Source organism: Rutilus rutilus, assembly GCF_951802725.1.
Source record: "Rutilus rutilus genome assembly, chromosome: 16".
In the NCBI taxonomy this organism is placed as follows: domain Eukaryota; kingdom Metazoa; phylum Chordata; class Actinopteri; order Cypriniformes; family Leuciscidae; genus Rutilus; species Rutilus rutilus.
Genome location: NC_140224.1, coordinates 37,968,379 through 37,990,276, shown reverse-complemented (window position 1 = coordinate 37,990,276; position 21,898 = coordinate 37,968,379). Strand labels below are relative to the sequence as shown.

Genomic DNA, 21,898 nt, shown 5'->3' with positions numbered 1-21,898 from the left:
GTATCTTACCAAAAAAAATTTAAACTAATTAAAGACCAAGAAAAAAAGAAAAAAGGAGTATAAATTACTTCTAAAATGCTCTTTTATTTAAAAAGAATGTAAAACGATATAAAGAAATAGGTCTCTTACCTATATTTGTGATAACTGCGTTAAAGATCCTAGAATGGAACAGAACAAACTCATTCTAGCGCGTGTGTCTGTGTCTGTGTGCGTGTGCGTGTGCGTGTGTGTGTGTGTGTGTGTGTGTGTGTGTGTGTGAGAGACAGCAAGAATGCAGATTTATGAGGTAATAAAACTACTGATAACGTGTCTCTGGATGGAGCAAAGTTAAAGAGAACAAAATAAGCAAAGTTGAACGTGAATAAAAGTGTTCAATAACGTGTCATATATGATACAAAGCTAAATATGAAATGAGACTGGACATGGCAGAGCAAGTAAATGAGGCTGTAAACCAATAATGTAAATTTGTTGGCGATGGCTTGGATATCGAACACCGTAAGTACAAATTAAGAAAACCCTTGACAGAATATGTGTTAGTAGAGAAAAAATCTTCTAACACATAAAACAAGAACTTGGAACTTCAGAAGCAAATACGTAAGAGTGTTTAAGAAGGAGCCGAATGATTAATGACTAAGAGATGTCTTACAGAGAGCTCAACTTATATTTTTCAGGAGATAGAGTCTGACTCGAGATGCTGGGCTAACAGAGGTGTTCCAGAATAACACAATGACAAGAGAAAGGCTTGTTTAAGTCAAGTGTTGTGGTAACATTGAGAAACATAGCAGTAGTCATGGTGGTGTTCTGGGTTGTAGTCACATTTTTAATAAGAATTTGACTATAATAAATCAAGACACTGTGGAAAAAAGGAAGACATACCCTAATATATAGATCCTGACTACAAAATGGATGCAACCTTTGTGATAGACAAAGAGATTGATATGGAGGATCTAAAAGAAAAAAACAATTGATTTAGAACCTAATGAATCATCATTGATAGGTGAAAAACAATGAAAAAAATAGTAGAGGATTTGCAGTAATTTGGCAGAGGATGAAGAATTGTTCAATCTGAATAAGTTCTGGACTGTAAAGTATTTAGGAGGAATGAGTTCAAGCACATATGCAGGATGGGCATGTTTGAATCAGACATTGGACAGTAATATTAGAAGGAATGATATAAACAAGGGATAAGCAGATTATTGTCTGACCCTATTGTGACTGTATGCCACCATTTCCATTCTTAGAAAACATCAAGGAAAGAATGGAAAATGGTGAGCCAGAGAAAATTAGGAGTATAGAAGGAGAAATCAAAAGAAAGTGGCCATTGTTTAATGATGATGCTAGAAAAACCCTTTTGCTAATTGAAAGGGGAAAAACACACACACATACTGAACACTGAAGTAGATAGTAAATCATTTTCGAATAACATTAAATATAGTCACAATAGTGATCATTCTTGAGCTGTCTGGGTTAGGAAGGATTTTCAGAATAATTTTTTCTGGAATATGTAAATTGTCAAAGAAGTGTAAAAGGGGCGTGAATAAATCCTATGACATTGACTTTCGTGCGGTAAGACCTTCATCTGAGAGAGTTGGTGTTGTGAGACTGTACAAAGCAACATGTGTCTAATAACAGACGCAGAGAACTAGAGATAGCAGCACATCTCTACATGGCTGACCTCTACATGGCTGACCTCTACATGGCTGACCTCTACATGGCTGACCTCTACATGACTGACCTCTACATGACCTTTCAGAGGCCCGGAGGAACATGGCATGTGCAACATACATTTATTATATCTAGAAAAATATAACTTTATTCATTAATAACAATTGAACATTGTAATTAATGAGAAGTAGAAGAAGTATATGAAGTTATGAAATGGAACAATATACTTTGGACTATAATGTATTTATAGGGCTTTAGAAAAACAGCAGGAAGACGACTGTTGTTAAGACATCAGAAGTGTTGGATTGCAAGTAGAGGTGATGAATGCATGAGTTGTCTTTAAAATGTAATTTGTACAGAAAGCTGATTTTGAGATGGGAGACCTAGGTAAAGAATGGTTTAGATAAAGTGAAGAATATAATGACAGTGATGGATTGATGGAATATTGTGTGAAAGCATTCGAGTTGATAATGTATTTTGGCACAGATGTGTTTGAGAGATATAAAAACGTTGAAAATGCTCCACCCAGAGGTCAAAGAGTTTTACAACGAGTTATGAGCACATTTAGACTGGATTAAAGAAGACCAGCTGTTTATACATGAGTTGCATGGTAAATATACCATCGATGTTATAAGAGTGATATTTTCGACATCTCAGTGCTCTCAAGCTAATGCAGTGAGAACTATATAAGTAGAGCCTTAACAACTCATACAGATTCAACAACACAAAATATAAAGTAACATTTAAAGAGAAAACATCTACAAAAAGAAAAGAAAAGCATTAGCTAGAGAGCCCACACATACATTATATACATTAAATGAAAACAAATGCACAACATAAGGAGAAACAAAACTTACATGATTGAACTGGAAACAACGTTTCTCAATCAGGACTCTAATGAGTGTTGCTGGAGGTACTTGGATAAAATCAGGATAAAATCAGGATAAAATTCTTCTTCTTCTTCTTTTATTGGCGACTTGCAACCACCATGCTTCCCTCTTCCAAACAAACTGACTTCTTCTATGCTACTACTAATTTAAATACAAGAGGTTCTAACGCTCATGCGCCCCTAGTGGTGAGTATGATAAGAAAGGGTAATGGCTAACACTGTTAGTGTTTCTTTAGAAAGTTAATTAGACAATGTTCAAATACAAAAGTAGCACAAAGGGTAATTAGAAATGGCAACAAAAAAAAAAAAGAAATCACAAATCACAAATAAAACAAACAAAATTTCACTACAAACTCCAAAGCATGATGATCACAAAAATAAAACCATTACAAATTGTTCCCCACGGAGTTAACCATATATAAGAAGATGGGAACTCCACTGTCGTATGAGTCCAGAAGAAAACAGAACAAAGAGAAAACACACAAAACAAAACACACAATACCGTCAGTCACGCTGCCACTTCAACACACACGGCTCAATTAAACATTACATTCATCTCTTCAGACACCAATGGTCTCAATAAAAGTCAATGACAATCATGCAGCATCTGTAAAAAAGAATAATAATAATAATAATTTAATACAATTCATAATTGCCATATAAAAAAAATAATACACAAAAAAATTACAATATCATTTTTTTTAAATCTCACAAGCTTCAGTAAATTAATTAAAATCAGTACCTGTATTATTAAATAACCCTGCCTAGATCAAGCCAAGCTTTATTTCTACAGCTCTGAGTGTTTCACAGCAGCTTTACAGAGACAACAGGAATATGATCCAACAAAGTGTGTTTCTGCTGTACAGCGGATCTAGAAGATGACAGCGTCAGTCCAGCTTAACTTCAGTGATGGGTCATTTCTGTTGTAAAAATCATTAGTTATTCATTTAGTTCATTTATATATATATATATATATCGCCGCGCTGGAGAAAACCGTGATGTCATCGTCCAGCTCAGTTCAGTCTCATATAATGGTGTCAGTGCAGATCAATAATAATGTTGAATATTAAGAAATCTGCCCTAAAGACAGCAAACACACACAGTAAAACTGAGCCTCTTTCGTGCAGCTCTCACAGTCACTGCTGTTAAACTGCTCAATACTAGCATACTACTCTTATTTTCTTTCCTATATATTTCTATGGCAAAGATGATAAGAATAGTATGTTAGAATGCGGTTCTTAATTCAGAAAGCCTGAAGAGTTTGGTTTCCTCTTCACAGTGTCTCGACTGATGGGGTTTGTAGTCCGACACCAGAGTAATGTAGTCTCTATAAGCCTAACTCCATTACAGATTATTACACCTCTGAATTCTGACTGGATAAAAACATGAACACAGTTAATGAATAATATTACTAGGCAGAAGATCAGTTTATTCCAAATATTAATGTTATGTTGAGTAGGATGCCTTTTATTAAATAGCTGTTTCTGCCATTTTAATAAACCATGAGCCATGTTTAAAAAAGAAATATTCATTCTGCAGAAGGAAGGGTGTAAGAACACAGACGGATATAAACTGATCAGATAAAGTGAGCTTCGGATGATCCGGAGAAGAGAAACTGTGGCCTGATTATTCTATCATAGTAAATAAAGGCAGGCTTATGATTTTATATTTTAGGGCATCAGAAAGCATCTCCACCAGTCCAACACTTGTTTCGTCTGTGTTCGTCTGTTATGTTTCGTTATAAGCACAAGATTCTGTGTCTTTATATAGCGGAGCGATTCTCGTGATGTTCTGCGTGACGTGTGTGTGAACACACACCAAACCCTGATGAACGTCACCTTCACCCTAGAATAGATCAGTGACAGATGTGTGTATCAGGAGCCGATGCTAATGTTCATATAGCAGAATAATGATGTATTAAAGGTTCTGTTCTTCCATTTCATTCGGTTCTGAAGTTACAGAACAAACTTTCTGAATCAGAACCATGTGATATGTCCAGGAGAGGGTTAACCCTAACCCTAACCCTAACCCTAACCCTAACCCTGTCCAGGAGAAGAGCAGGTGTTGTGGTTCCTGGCCTTCAATGAGTAATTTCAATGTTACAGGTTTTCTCAATTGTTTACACACAAATACTGGTACTTGAGACACAATGACCACAACATGTAACTCATTCACCAACCCCCTGAACCAGTTCTGCTAAACTACAAGCACAATTCCTGCTTTACACTCAAACTGCAGTTCTAAAACACACCTTTTTTCAAAACACTACACACAATTCTCTGCTTTTGGCACAATTTTCATGCAGAAAATCTCTTGTTTTCACAAGGAACACACTGCCATTCAGATATGCACACTGACTCATCACATGGGCAAACACCCGTCACACAGTTTTACAATTAGCAATCAGAGCTTTAGCATAAAGGGCCACAGGTGAGCTCTTCAACAGGTGAGCTCTTCAATGGAGCAATGGATGCCAACATTGGATTTTTTTTTTTTTTTTTACTGTAACTGTATACAGTAAATTCTCCTGTTGTTTTGTATGCAGACCACTGTATGTACAACTTTGTGTTGGTTGGGATGTACACTGTGTACAATGTTTTTGTGGGAAAAATAAAATATATTTGTTACCGTGTATTTGTGTGTTCTGAGTATAAAAACAATATTCTCAAATATTTTACAACACACTTATGTATGTACTGTCTGTAGTAAGTGTAACACTGAACAAAAAAAGGCCCAAGTCATTATGATGAATGGAGAAGAAGTGTTTTACATTCATCAGTGTTTTACATTGAGAACATCAGTCTTCAACTGGTTCTTATAAATGTCTATTCATGTGATGGTTTGTGTGTGTCATTTGAAAACAAAATACCATTTTGAGAAGAAATAACATTGTTTTGAATGTAAAGTTTCATTTTGCAGGAGAATTGAGGGGTTTTGCCCATTGTGTGTGTGTTTTTTTATTTGTGTGTAGAGTTCTGAGAATATGAGGCATGCTTTCAGAAAATGTGTGTAAACAATCGAGAAAAACTGGGTCTAGGGTCAGACCCGTGGGTGTGTGTGTGTGTGTGTGTGTGTTAGGGTCAGACCCGTGGGTGTGTGTGTGTGTGTGTGTGTGTGTGTGTGTGTGTGTGTGTGTGTGTTAGGGTCAGACCCGTGGGTGTGTGTGTGTGTGTGTGTGTGTGTGTGTGTGTGTGTGTGTGTTAGGGTCAGACCCGTGGGTGTGTGTGTGTGTGTGTGTGTGTGTGTGTGTGTGTGTGTGTGTGTGTGTGTGTGTGTGTGTGTGTGTGGTCAGACATGTGTGTGTGCGTGTGTGTGTTAGGTTCAGACCCACGGGTGTGTGTGTATGTGTGTGTTAGGGTCAGACATGTGTGTGTGTGTGTGTGTGTGTGTGTGTGTGTGTGTGTGTGTTAGGGTCAGACCCGTGGGTGTGTGTGTGTGTGTGTGTGTGTGTGTGTGTTAGGGTCAGACATGTGTGTGTGTGTGTGTGTGTGTGTGTGTGTGTGTGTGTTAGGTTCAGACCCACGGGTGTGTGTGTGTGTATGTGTGTGTTAGGGTCAGACATGTGTGTGTGTGTGTGTGTGTGTGTGTGTGTGTGTGTTAGGGTCAGACCCGTGGGTGTGTGTGTGTGTGTGTGTGTGTGTGTGGTCAGACATGTGTGTGTGCGTGTGTGTGTTAGGTTCAGACCCACGGGTGTGTGTGTGTATGTGTGTGTTAGGGTCAGACATGTGTGTGTGTGTGTGTGTGTGTGTGTGTGTGTGTGTGTGTGTGTGTGTGTGTGTGTGTTAGGGTCAGACCCGTGGGTGTGTGTGTGTGTGTGTGTGTGTGTGTGTGTTAGGGTCAGACATGTGTGTGTGTGTGTGTGTGTGTGTGTGTGTGTGTGTGTGTGTGTTAGGTTCAGACCCACGGGTGTGTGTGTGTGTATGTGTGTGTTAGGGTCAGACATGTGTGTGTGTGTGTGTGTGTGTTGTTCCAGGTCTCAGTCATGAGCTGCAGTGAGTCACAGGATTACTGCGTCTGCTTCTCCTGCGCTCTCTCTCACACACACACACACACACACACTCACACACACACGCGCGCGCCTCTAAAGACGTCTTCAGATGGGCAGCGGCTGCTTCTTCACTCTCTCTCTACAGAATGAGGAATAAACAGACTTTACTTCTTCTCATCTCACTGTGTGTGTGTCCAGGTAAGTAACTGAGTGTTTGTGTGAGAAACTGTAGTTTAATCAGATCCAGATCTCTGAGTGTCTCAATAATCCTTTAAGTATCATGGACTGAGCAGAGCTTGTCCTTTAATATACACCTTTAACTTTAAACATTACAATTTACTGTGGAACTTTTGTTTTATTTTTAGAGTAGTTATCTAAAATGCATGTAATTCTCACTTACTAAGTTTCAGTAGAATTGGTCCAAATGATGATTCTGTGTCAGTGATTTCACTGAATGCTGGTGCCAATCTAACAAAGACACACAACACTGTATTTCTTACCGCAGTCTCAGGTTTTTGGTGTGAACATCCTGATGTTTAACATTTGAAGTGTATTTCTGTGTTATTAGATGCTGAGTTTGAAGTATCTGTGTTTTCAGGCAAATCTGATTTCGCACCGTATTTCTATGATAATGGATCTGGCAGCAACAACGGAAACATGGCGCTGTTTAGTCTCGCTGAAGACACAGCTGTGGGTTAGTGTTCGAACACCTTACTTCTCAGATAGAGGAGAATAACTGAGAGCAGAAGAACATCTAATGCTGTATACGCACTGACTGAACACAGAACCACAGAACAGAGATATCATGAGACAAATCTCTGATCACGCTGAATTCATATTTGTGTGCAGAAATTCATTTCTCTAAATCATTTTCATGAAATCAGATATTTAGCTCATTGTAATGCGATATGAGTGACAGTGGGTTTAGGGTTTAGGTCGCACAGTATGAACACTTCTGGACTGGTTCTCCACAGGGACTCATGTGTACACGCTGAACGGCTCCGACCCGGAAGGGGAACCCGTGACCTACGGCATGACCTTTGATAAGGGATCCAAAGAGTGTTTCAGCGTTGAGCCCAAATCAGGGAATGTGACGCTCGTGGAAAGTCTGGACAGAGAGGTGAGTGTGTGTGTCATTACAACGGCACAATATAAGGACATAAATCAGGAAGAATACCAGCTGAAGTCTGAGATTTGTGTTAATAATTAAACTTGTTTTGATTGTTAAGGTTCAGGATGAGATCGTTGCATGTGTGACCATCACAGATGGAAGAAACAAGGTGAAAAAACTCCATTACAATAAGATTTAACAACACATTCTCATCCTAGGGCGTCATATACTGACGCTTTTGACATTCCGTCTACATCGAACGCACATGGCACCCTTTAGCGTCAATATGACACGCACAGAGCTTTGTTCGGTTATGGGTAGGTTTAGGTCTGGGGTAGGGTTAGGGTTAGACCGCTAGGAGGCGCCTTCTGGCCCATATCTATCTGCGTCTCATATTGACGCTAAAGGGTGCCATGTGCGTTCGATGTAGACGAAATGTCAAAATCGTCAGTATATGACGCCTTGGGATGAGAACGGGCTGGATTTAATTACAGGCTAACTTCTTAAAGTGAAAGCGTGTCATTGTTTGTGTGTTCAGCTGTCAGTGGCGTCTCAGTTTCAGTCGTTGTCAGTCATTGGTCAGTTTGACTGTAAAGAGTGAAACACTGTCAGTGTGTTTGACTTCATGAGTACAGACCGGTCGCATCTGACCTGAAGAGGTCAAGTCAAGTCATCTTCATTTATATAGCGCTTTTAACTATGTAGATTGTTCCAAAGCAGTTTTACATAGATAATAGGAAATTAGAGTAAAGTGTTTTGGCTTTACAGCAGATCTAGAATAAAGTTATTGTCCAGCTAAAGTTAGTTTGATTGATTCACTTCCGTCGCAAAGATCATTAGTTATTAACTTAGGGGCCGCTAACACAACACCGTTCTAACAGACAACTCTTAAGTTCTCTCTGCGCAAACTTCAAAAACGCGAACCAGTGGGGAACGCTGATGGCGTGCACATGCGTATTACGAGTTCAGTCTATAGGGATGCGCGTTTGAATATATGTGCGCAGGCGTGTAGTCCCTCCCTACAAATCAACCCTCAACAAACCACCTGTCTGGCCTTAAAACAGGTCCTTCATCGGCCCGGATCCGGCGGACTGCGGCAAACCTCGGGATAATCAGAGAGACTAATATTAGCGTAGACGCCATTCTTCTTATGATGTAACGAGTACATCAGGATTTATGGGAAGTGTTCCCGGTTCCGGCTGACCTAATCTATGCAGCCTAACATTGAATTATAGAAGTCTAATGTAATGTACATTTTTGACTATGCAAATGCAATTTTACTTTATACCTCGTTTCTCCAGGTGGTAGAAAATGTTCGAGTGTTTATCACAGATGTTAATGACGAAAAGCCTGAGTTTTTAAATCGACCCTTTATAGTGGACGTCCCTGAGGTAAGAGTGAAAATCAGCTTGGAAATGAATATATATATGTGTTATAAAACACAGTCTGCATGATTGTGATCTGTGTTGAAGGACATTCCCTCGGGCAGCAGCTTCTACAGAGTCCAGGCCGTCGACAGAGACATCGGCTCCGGGGGAAGTGTTTCCTACTTCCTGCAGGTGAAGATAAACTACTTCCTGTGGCGTCAGTGTCACTCTCCCGTTCTCAGGGGAACGAGTTTAAAATAATGACCACTGAGGATGAGGTTCAACTCTGAGTCGAGGACAGTCATGTGGGACACTGTTGAACAGACCGGGACACTAAAGTGCTGTCAGAAAATGTGCTGCTACTGGATTAAATTTCAATTACATTTATGCAGGTTGAGGCTTAGCCTGGCTTACACCCACACACACACACACACACACACACACACACACACACACACACACACACACACGAGTGTCTGGCCTCTAGTGCTGCTTTCCCAGAGGAAAAACTAGAAACTACACACTACAGATACACTACTCATACACTACACATACACTACTCATACACTACAGATACACTACTCATACACTACACATACACTACTCATATACTACAGATACACTACACATATGCTGATCATACACTACTCATACACTACAGATACACTACTCATACACTACTCATACACTACTCATGCACTACACATACACTACTCATACACTACAGATACACTACACATACACTACTCATACACTACACATACACTACTCATGCACTACATGAAGTTTTATGTAACAAAGTTCGGGAGGAGCATGTTCAGGTAATCATCCAATCAGCACAAGAAGAAGCCAGTATAAATAAAGCCTTGCCTTACCTCCTGTCTCATGACAAATTTCTCAGCATCCCGCCACCACCCCATCACCTCACATTCAGATGGGTCTGCTCATAGATACCCATGATCTATACATTCACAGGGGGGAGTACTCTGGGGTCGGGCCGAATTCCGAGCTCGGAGCCCTCCCCCCGGACAGCAAGCCAAATACGCATTATAATATTACATCAGATTTCATTAACATGTGAACTCGTGAAACATACACTACTCATACACTACAGATACACTACTCATACACTACTCATGCACTACACATACACTACTCATATACTACTCATGCACTACACCTACCATGTACTCATACACTACAGATACACTACTCATACACTACTCATATACTACTCATGCACTACTCATGCACTACAGATACACTACTCATGTATTACACATACACTACTCATACACTACAGATACAATACTCATAACCTACTCATGTACTACACATACACTACAGATACACTACACATACACTACTAATACACTACACATAGACTACACATACACTACTAATACACTAATAGCGGCAGTCAGAACCTCTGCATGATTAAAAATCTAGATGTTTGGATATAAACAATGCAGAAATTGCATCATTGTTTCTCTGAGAAACCAGATTCTTCATCATGCATACTTCATGATCATATTGTGTGAGATATCACCTGTGTCACTTTTATCGTCACTGTCACCTGAGTTCTTGCTTGTTGCCATGGTTTCTAATTAGTTTGGCACCTGTTCCCTGTTCTGCTGGTTATTTACGCCTTCTGTTTTCTCAGTTCTGTGTCCTGCATTAATAGCTGTAGTGGTTATAGCTCTGTGTGTTCATTAAAGCTTCTTGTAAAGAGTTTATTCTGCGTCACACACATCTCATTCTTGTTGGATTGTCTACACGCACACCGTGACAAGCAGCTTGTAGTGGCGGTTCAGTGTGTGCCATTTGAGTTTTAGTCATCTTTCGGAACAGATTGGTCTGAAACGGTTGAGTTTAAACACAAACTGACTGTAATCTTGAGAGACATGTTATATATTTCAGGAAAGAAATCTTCATCAGTTGTCGTTTCGTTTGCAGTCCAGCAGTAAGTTCACCATCGACGGTCACAGTGGTGTTCTGCGCATCAGACCTGGTGAATCGCTGGATTACGAACTCGCCAGGACTCATTTTGTCACTGTTGTTGCAAAGGTGAGCAGCAAAATCCTAGTTTGGGGTGTTTGCTTTGATCTTTCATAAATGCCTTTATGTTGTAAAAATGAAGTTCAAAGATGAGAAGAATTTCCTCGGAACGTCGTTTCCCATGTGGCCATTTAATTGAGTATGTATCAGATCATCTGTATGTTTCTGTATGTCTGTTTCAGGATGGAGGAGGTAAATATCATGGGAAATACCAGGTTATGACCTCGACAGCCATCGTAACCATCAATGTCCTTGATACCCAGGATTCTCCTCCATTGTTTGTTGGGACTCCGTATTTTGGATTTGTCTATGAAGTCTCTGTACCAGTAAGTATGACACTATTTCATATATACATATATATTTCTACAATTCCTGAGCTTTTATGACAATGTTCTGTCTTTTTGTCTGTGTTGTGTCCAGGGTTCAGAGATATTCACTGTTTTTGCCAAAGATGGGGACCAGAACAGCCCCAATCCCATCCATTATTCCATTCTCAATGGTCAGCTGCGTTTATTGCCTCAGTGCTTGATCATCTGCATTCATGTTATCTAGTTCAATTTATCTACCAAGTTCTGTCTTAATAATGTTAGATTGTGCTACAGAGCTTCATAGTTTCACTAATACTTTGAAAGTTCATCTAAATCTATCGTACGACGTCTGTCTCTTCTTCTGTTGGCCAAAGGCAGCGACGGCTTCTTCATCATCAACAGCACCAGTGGGAGTATCAGCCTGACATCATTTCCAGTACAGCTGAGGAATGAGTTATATGAGTTAAAAGTCCAGGTTGGCTGTAGTTATAAAATGAATATCAGTAAAGATTGAGTATGTATTTATAAGTAGTGTCATGCATGACATAAGACTTTCTTCATGTTAAATCAAGGCTTCAGAGATTGGACCTGACAGTCGGTTTGTTGACTTCGCCGAGACCACAGTCACGATTCGTGTGGTGGACCTGAATAACCACCCGCCCACCTTCTACGGCGAGAGTGGGCCACAGAACCGGTTTGAGCTGACCATGTACGAACACCCGCCGGAGGGAGAGATTCTCCGAGGCCTGAAGATCACGGTCAACGACTCGGACCAGGTGCAACAGTCAACGTTAGACGTTAAACAGTCAACATTAAACATTAGTTTCATTGCGTTCACTAGGGGTCGGCAGCCATTCACTGCGGCGAGAGACAAACATGCCATTCAGTTAGAGAACGTCCCTGCATACCAATCTACATTTTGATGATATATGTGCAGAGCAATGATTTAGGGCTGCAACTCACGATTACTTTGATAATAAATTAGTTGGCCGATTGTTTCTTCAATTAATCGGATTAATAAAAAATAAAAAAATAAAAATTATTTTGTTTTATCAAATTGACAAAACACACTATTCAACATCCTGCCCAATGCTGTCCTTCAAACAAACATGCCAACTGAACGCTATGAAAACATATATAGTGAATATATCTATATATATATATATGCTATATGCAAAAGAGCTATAAAGCAAAAGAACAGTTTAAATCCCTACATTGAAAAAGAAGATAATAATTAAGATAATAAAGAAAAAGAAAAACACAAACTCATTGTTAACAGATAAGAGGAATGTTCTGCAGGAACACACACATTCACTCCGGACACATTAACATGTTTCTGTGTTTTCTTTATCCTCTACATGTATGAAACGTCTTACATTTTTATTCAATTACACACTATCATCACTTTACAGTTACCACTCTCATAAAATACTTGAATTACACGTTGACTTTCAAACCTAAATTTAACATCCAACAACAGATATTTCAGCAAAATTTATATTTTATGCACTGAATATTAATTGTCTTCCTCTGTAATGACATTACACTGCGTTGTAATGATGTTTCGTCTGTTTGTCGCGCCGGCGCTCATTCAGTAAAGTCTGAAGTTTAACGCAGATTATCAGGACGAGCCTTCGTGCAAAATGGAAATACTTGCATGAATTTGTAACACTTACAGATATGGATATATAACCGTAAAATGAAAGTTTTGCTCTGAGGAAACATATTACACATTAAACAGCACACGCATCTGTCTGAGCGCGTGACAGGGAAGCCATGTTAAATATCACGCTAATGCTAATGTTTATTTCAGCTCGGATCACGCACCTTTCCCACAGCAGCTCACTGTTTCCTACACTGTTCTTACATGCATTAGTTCCATAGAAATGCGTTATTCAGTGATGAAATTTGACGCGACTGGCGCAAGTTTTCCGTGAACGGTGGGCAGACGCGACTAATCGATAATGACATTCGTTGTCAATGATATTCATGATGGATTATTATGAATACTCTGAGTGTGAGAGTTAAACTGCAGGTGGACAGAAAATCAAGGCTGCACTTCCAGTGTGAGTCAGTCTGAGTGGATGAGGCTCAACCATTGTTCTGCTCTCAGAAAACTATTAATGTTGTACGCATTATACACACAAATCACAATGATGGTGATGCTCAAACTGCAACATTCACACACGCATCACATTGGAAATCAAAGTCTAATTTAGACTTGTAAAGTAAAAAAAAGATTTGTAGAATTCTGCACTGATTGATCATATCATGGGGGGATAGCATATCAGGTTTAATCTGTGCACACACACACACACACACACACACACACACACTCTCTCACATACTCACTCTCACACTCACACGCTCACTCACATACACGCACGCACATTTTTTTCAGAAGTTTCTTCTAATAAACAGTTTTCTGTGGACGTTTGAAGTGTTTTTCCCAGTATTAATGTACCGTATTCTGTGACCTCTGCCGTTTCATTCAGGGAGCGAACGCTAAGTTCCGACTGTTTTTGGCGGGACCATCTCGAGTTCTGCGTGTGGTTCCTCAGACGGTTCTCAACGAAGCCCAAGTCACCGTCATCGTGGAAAACTCAACCGCCATCGACTACGAGAAATACCAGTTCTTAACGTTCAAGGTCTGATCCTGATCCTACTTTGCTCCTGATGATCCTTCAGTGTGTGTTCAGAGTCTGAGCGTCTGATGCTGTTTTCCAGCTGTTAGCGGTCGAGATCGACACTCCAGAGCGCTTCAGTGCCACCGCAGATATTGTGATCAATCTTTTGGACACAAACGACAACGTTCCAAAGTTCTCCTCAGAGTTTTACATCGCCAGGATCCCGGAAAACTCCCCAGGAGGATCCAACGTCGTCTCAGTGACCGTGAGCAACGTGTGAAATGATGTTTAGCCTTTACAAAGACATGAACACTAAATGCTAAATGTAGGCAGCGTTCTCAGCCAGTGATCGAGCAAACGCTCCAGTTCGTAATCAGGGCAATGTTTTCAGCTCCAGGTCTTATATTGAGTGTTTTCATGCATTCTGTGTCCACGTTTGATGTGTGTGTGGTGTTTTACAGGCAGCCGACCCCGACTCAGGGCTTTGGGGAGAAGTGAAATACTCCATCTACGGCTCTGGTGCAGATCTGTGAGTTATCGCTCAATACTGAACACTGTGGCTTCAGATACGTGATTATATGCTGAGCCAATAACAGAGACGTTCTGCCTTTACATAACATTTGGTTCCATCATCTGTGTGGATTAAGCTTCTGTTCATAATAGATGTTACTCTTCAAACTTTTGCTTGAGATTTTTGCACTTAAAGGGATACTCCACTTTTTTTGGAAATAGGCTCATTTTACACCTCCCCCAGAGTTAAACAGTTGAGTTTTACCGTTTTCGAATCCATTCAGCCGATCTCTGGGTCTGGCGGTACCACTTTTAGCATAGCTTAGCATAGATCATTGAATCGGACAAGACCATTAGCATCTCTCTCAAAAAAATGACCAAAGAGTTTCGATATTTTTCCAATTTAAAACTTGACTCTTCTGTAGTTACATCGTGTACTAAGACCGACGGAAAATGTAAAGTTGCGATTTTCTAGGCTGATATGGCTAGGAACTATACTCTCATTCCTGCGTAATAATCAAGAAACTTTGCTGCCGTACCATGAGTCCAGCAGGCGTAATGATATGACGCAGCGCCTGAAAATAGGTCTAATAGGTTAGACAAACTTAGTCCTGGTCACGTTGGAAGTTACCGAGCTGGGGACTATTTTCAGGCACTGCCTGGCAGCAAAGTGTCTTGATTATTACGCAGAAATGAGAGTATAGTTCCTAGCCATACCAGCCTAGAAAATCGCAACTTTTCATTTTCCGTCGGTCTTAGTACACGATGTAACTACAGAAGAGTCAAGTTTTAAATAGGAAAAATATCGAAACTCTTTGGTCATTTTTTTGAGAGAGATGCTAATGGTCTTGTCCGATTCAATGATCTATGCTAAGCTATGCTAAAAGTGGTACCACCAGACCCGGAGTTCGGCTGAATGGATTCGAAAACGGTAAAACTGAACTGTTTAACTCTGGGGAAGTTGTAAAATGAGCCTATTTCCAAAAAAAGTGGAGTATCCCTTTAAGATACCTAAAATGATGGATTCAATGGCAAATCTGACACAGAATGGGACCAAACTCCACCGTGTGTGATTCAGTGTTTCCGTTAGTTTAGTGAGTGACACAGATGCGCTCGCTCTCCCAGTGTTTATGAGGCCGGTAGAGGACTAAAGGACGAGCACAGAACAGCTTACAGACAGACTCCAGTGAGGGAGCCGGCTAATCTTGTTATGGGATTGGAGGAGTAAAAATAGCATCTCCACACCCCGCTAGTGAGTCAGGCCCAATTAGCACGCGGTTTGACAGCTGGAGGCAGAACACATACAGATAATGCAAAACCTGCAAATTTATGCCTTGATTCTTCACCAATACAGAAGGCAAATTATAATGGTGTGAAAAATAGCAGGTTTCTGTCTGACTGTTAATTTTCACACTGACAACTAAAAAGCAGCTGCTTAAAATCCAGACTAAATTCTTATAACGGCTTTAACATCAGACACAAACCTGCATGTTTATTTTGGATCTTCTGTATTTTAATCCATCATCACTACACTGAAATGTTTCTTGTTCAGTGCAGGATGGTATTCATCTCGTTTTTTGGACACTTCTCATGAGTTAGACATCATTTGAGACCTCTACCTCATAGTTTTAAATGAAGTCTTGTGATTATTTGTTTCAGGTTTCTCATTCACCCCACGTCTGGCATCATTTACACGCAGCCCTGGGCCTCTTTAGATGCTGAAGTCAAGTCAAAATATAATTTCTATGTAAAAGCTGAAGACACTGAGGGGAAATACAGCCTTGCAGAGGTTTTTGTCACTGTGCTCGACCAAAATGACCATCGGCCAGAGTTCAACCAGAACTTCCTGGAAAAGACCATGATCATCGGGGCGCCGGTGCAGATACAGGTTTGTGGGCTTGTAGTTTTCGTTCTTTAACTGAATTGGCCCCCATAGTGGATTAGCCCGAATCTCTCATTGTGCCTGACGGCATGAACTCCCATGATCCCACAACCAGTTTAGATGAAGGAGATCGTCACTAATGGTGTAAATGTGAATGCAATGATTGAGACTTGACTCCGGTTTGTGTTCAGGCTGTGGATGAGGACGCAGAGGAACCCAATAACATCATTGAATATTCCATCATGAAAGCCGATCCAGGCGACATCTTCGACATTAACTCGTCCACAGGAGAGATTAAGCTCAAGCCGTACATCAGGTCTATGGAGATCGTGCAGAACATCACCAGACAGAAGGACTGCAGGTGGTCAGTTCTGGTCCAGGCCCGGGATCGAGGCTCTCCGTCCTTCAGCACCACAGCGGTCGTGAACATCGACATCACTGAGCCGGTGAGACCAGGGTCAGGGGTCAATGTGTGTGCGCTGGGGGAATTAAACAGCTTTGGATGATTATTTATATCTGTGTTTGTGATACAGCACTTTGGGGTATGATGCGAATACCTTGACACAGGAATCTGGAGTGTGTGTATATATACAGTTGTTTTATTGTACCATGGTACAACTACGGTACTTCTTCATGTTGTGTACATTATTTACAACCCTTTCTTGTAATATTTCTTCCTCTTTTGACAGAATGGGCTCAGAGGGCCCATGGCCGCCTTTCTAATGCAGAGCCGAGAGAATCCACTGAAAGCTCTTGGTCTGGCGGTCGGCTTCATCTCTGTTATGGTTTTGGTGACAGTTTTGATCTCCACTCTTCTGTTCTTTCGCAACACAAAGTCCAATAGGATCAGGCCAACGCGGCGCATCATTCGCAGGAGGGCCAAAGAGCCTCAGCACTGGAGCTTCAGGCCAGCGTTTGGACACGACCGTGACCGCGATGAGGATGATGAAGACACGAGTGACAGGCTCAAGGGAAACAACAGCAGCTCCAGAACCAAGCGACCCATTCCCAGCGCTCCGGTCCTCCCTCCCCCTCTAGCAGTGACCAGGCCGACCGGGCGGATCCAGCGGGACGTGCCCTCGGTGTCCGGGCCGACCGGGTCTCAGCGGATCCAGCGGGACGTGCCCTCGGTGTCCGGGCCGACCGGGTCTCAGCGGATCCAGCGGGACGTTCCCTCGGTGTCCGGGCCGACTGGGTCTCAGCGGGACCAGCGGGACGTGCCCTCGGTGTCCAGGCCGACCGGGTCTCAGCGGGACCAGCGGGACGTGCCCTCGGTGTCCGGGTCCATCAGTCGCAGCTCCGGGTCCATCAGTCGCACAGATGGCACTGGCATCAGCTCCGCTCTCGTGTCGGAGCTGAAAATGAGAATAGAACAGAAAATTATCGAGGCAAATCGAGGTTATTATTACTGACACACCGATGTTTTACGTGTGTATTTGATGGACCAAACGTTTGATGTCACAAGCAGCTCTTTGTGAAGAATGTTTATTTTTGTGTGAAAGTGTTTTTAAAGTGGCCATCTGGTTCAGCTAAAGTGTTTCTGTTTTTCTGTACAGTCTTTATAAATATATGATCTGGCTTGTATTCTTAAAAAAAAAAAAAAAAACTCATAAAAATGCTAAGTAACTTGCCAACACTGGTCTATGCACATATGTGTCTGTAAGCAGAAAACAGTTTCAGTAATGTACACCTCCAGCTCTTCATCGCAACCACAGTCCTGCTGCTCTCAGACCTGTTTCTGCTTTAGTTCTGGTGATCTCTCTGCAATCTCATAATTAGCTCCATACTGCCATCTTTAGGTTTCATTCCATTCAGTCTCAGCAATCTAATCATTAATCCCTCTAACGACCCTCTCTGTCCATCGTGACTCTATAGATGTACGTAGATGTATGTCCGACTGTCTGACTGTATTTCTTCTTTGAACAACTTTTGCCTTGAGGATCTTCGGTGAAAGTCTATGACTGTACGGACATCTGAAACCAGACTCTCTCATCTAGTTTTTGCTGTCAAACCTTTTTATTATTATTATTTTTATTGTTTTGTAACAAATTTTTCACTGATATTTTGAAAGTGATTTAAGAGCAGATGAAAATCCATGTGCTATTTGTACGGCATATCAAAATGTCAAGTGTGTTTATTATGTAAACTCTGTGCTTTAAGTCCATTTAGAAATAAAACGTTTTTAAGGTATTGTTTAAAAATGAAAAGAGTCTAATGTCTTCTTCCTACTTTTACATTTTTACTGTTAGATTTACATAATCTCATTTATTAAACATTTGTATTCAAGGCAACTTGAAAAATAAGGTAAAACAAGTGATTTATCATTGAAAAAAACATTTTTGCAGTGCAATCATAAACACTGCCCATCACAAACACACACACTGCCCGTCACAAACACACACACTGCCCATCACAAACACACACACTGCCCATCACAAACACACACACCGCCCATCACAAACACACACACTGCCCATCACAAACACACACACTGCCCATCACAAACACACACTCTGCCCATCACAAACACACACACTGCCCGTCACAAACACACACACTGCCCATCAAAAACACACACTGTCCATCACAAACACACACACTGCCCATCACAAACACACACTCTGCCCATCACAAACACACACACTGCCCATCACAAACACACACAATGCCCATCACAAACACCACACACTGCCCATCACAAACACACACACTGCCCATCACAAACACACACACACACTGCCCGTCACAAACACACACACTGCCCATCACAAACACACACACACACTGCCCGTCACAAACACACACACTGCCCATCACAAACACCACACACTGCCCATCACAAACACACACACTGCCCATCACAAACACACACACTGCCCATCACAAACACACACACTGCCCATCACAAACACACACACACACACACACTGCCCGTCACAAACACACACACTGCCCATCACAAACACACACACACACTGCCCGTCACAAACACACACACTGCCCATCACAAACACACACTGCCCGTCACAAACCCACACTGCCCGTCACAAACACACACACACTGCCCATCACAAACACACACTGCCCGTCACAAACACCACACACTGCCCGTCACAAACACCACACACTGCCCATCACAAACACACACTGCCCGTCACAAACACACACACACTGCCCATCACAAACACACACTGCCCGTCACAAACACCACACACTGCCCGTCACAAACACACACACTGCCCATCACAAACACACACTGCCCATCACAAACACACACTGCCCGTCACAAACACACACACTGCCCGTCACAAACACACACACTGCCCGTCACAAACACACACACTGCCCGTCACAAACACCACACACTGCCCGTCACAAACACACACACTGCCCGTCACAAACACACACACTGCCCGTCACAAACACACACACTGCCCGTCACAAACACCACACACTGCCCATCACAAACACACACTGCCCATCACAAACACCACACACTGCCCATCACAAACACCACACACTGCCCATCACAAACACACACACTGCCCATCACAAACACACACACTGCCCATCACAAACACACACTGCCCATCACAAACACACACACTGCCCATCACAAACACACACACTGCCCGTCACAAACACCACACACTGCCCGTCACAAACACACACACTGCCCATCACAAACACACACACTGCCCATCACAAACACCACACACTGCCCGTCACAAACACCACACACTGCCCGTCACAAACACACACACTGCCCGTCACAAACACACACACACTGCCCGTCACAAACACACACTGCCCGTCACAAACACACACACTGCCCGTCACAAACACACACACTGCCCGTCACAAACACCACACACTGCCCGTCACAAACACCACACACTGCCCGTCACAAACACCACACACTGCCCGTCAAAAACACACACACTGCCCGTCACAAACACACACACACTGCCCGTCACAAACACACACACTGCCCGTCACAAACACACACATTGCCCGTCACAAACACACACACCTCCCATCACAAACACCACACACCGCCCGTCAAAAACACACACACCGCCCGTCACAAACACACACTGCCCGTCACAAACACACACACACTGCCCGTCACAAACACCACACACTGCCCGTCACAAACACACACACTGCCCGTCACAAATACACACACACTGCCCGTCACAAACACACACACTGCCCGTCACAAACACACACACTGCCCATCACAAACACACACACTGCTCGTCACAAACACCACACACTGCTCATCACAAACACACGCACAGGGATCGGGTCACACACAGGGATCGGGTCAGACACAGTGATCGGGTCAGACACAGGGATCGGGTCAGACACAGTGATCGGGTCAGACACAGGGATCGGGTCAGACACAGGGATCGGGTCAGACACAGGGATCGGGTCAGACACAGGGATCGGGTCAGACACAGTGATCGGGTCAGACACAGGGATCGGGTCAGACACAGTGATCGGGTCAGACACAGGGATCGGGTCAGACACAGGGATCGGGTCAGACACAGTGATCGGGTTGGACACAGTGATCGGGTCAGACACACGGATCCGGCAGACACAGGGATTGGGTCGGACACAGGGATCGGGTCAGACACAGTGATCGGGTCGGACACAGGGATCCGGCAGACACAGGGATGGGGTCGGACACAGTGATCGGGTCAGACACAGTGATCGGGTCGGACACAGGGATCGGGTCGGACACAGGGATCGGGTCAGACACAGTGATCGGGTCGGACACAGGATTTCGGATCAGACACAGGGACCGGGTCGGACACAGAGACCGGGTCGGACACAGAGACCGGGACCGGGATCAGACACAGGGACCGGGTCGGACACAGAGACCGGGTCGGACACAGAGACCGGGACCGGGATCAGACACAGGGACCGGGTCGGACACAGAGACCGGGTCGGACACAGAGACCGGGTCGGACACAGGGATCGGGTCAGACACAGGGACCGGGTCAGATTACTCTTAATCGCATTACTCTTAATCTATCCTGACACAATGGATCAGGGAGCAAATGATGCTTAGACACAATACTGTGCTATTTTACAGGTGCTTACCAGCAATAAATAATGAACATGATCAAATTAAATGACTTTTGTTCAGTTGCTGTGCAGTAATGAATTACTGTATTACAATATTCTGCTTGTTTTAAGATAAAACAAGTGTTAAGAAATATTAATTCTCTAAATCCCTCTCTCGATCATGTAAATATATTTAATACAGAATTACATTTGGGATCTCAGATATTAAACACACGGCAGCTCCGTGTGGTTCACTGCGGTACTCTCTGTGTAAATCCTATTATCCTTAATGCTCAAAATTCAATGGAAGTTTCTAAATATTGCTTTGAGCATTCAGACGAACTAGGAATAGAACGGCTAATGTGCTCGTACTACATGTTTTCAGGTGCTTAACTTCAGATATCAAGAACCATATTT

General features: G+C 42.4%; 1 protein-coding gene across 3 annotated transcripts; it reads left to right on the top strand.

The window, feature by feature from the left end:
• Positions 1–6,559: 6,559 nt before the first annotated feature.
• Positions 6,560–18,601, top strand: LOC311305663 (cadherin-related family member 1a). Of its 3 annotated transcripts, none has more exons than XM_084433476.1 (17): positions 6,560–6,740; positions 7,141–7,236; positions 7,517–7,662; positions 7,772–7,822; positions 8,955–9,044; positions 9,126–9,212; positions 10,941–11,087; positions 11,261–11,404; positions 11,499–11,577; positions 11,761–11,861; positions 11,959–12,162; positions 13,882–14,034; positions 14,114–14,278; positions 14,475–14,542; positions 16,183–16,411; positions 16,597–16,851; positions 17,095–18,601. In XM_084433476.1, the coding sequence occupies exons 1-17, from the start codon at positions 6,689–6,691 to the stop codon at positions 17,815–17,817; spliced, it is 2,790 nt and encodes a 929-aa protein (XP_084289602.1). In that variant the 5' UTR covers positions 6,560–6,688; the 3' UTR covers positions 17,818–18,601. The 3 variants fall into 3 exon arrangements, with proteins under 3 accessions (XP_084289602.1, XP_084289603.1, XP_084289604.1); XM_084433477.1 differs by having other exon boundaries at positions 6,586–6,740; positions 10,977–11,087; XM_084433478.1 differs by lacking the exons at positions 6,560–6,740; positions 7,141–7,236; positions 7,517–7,662; positions 7,772–7,822 and having other exon boundaries at positions 8,370–9,044.
• The last annotated feature ends 3,297 nt before the right edge of the window (positions 18,602–21,898 follow it).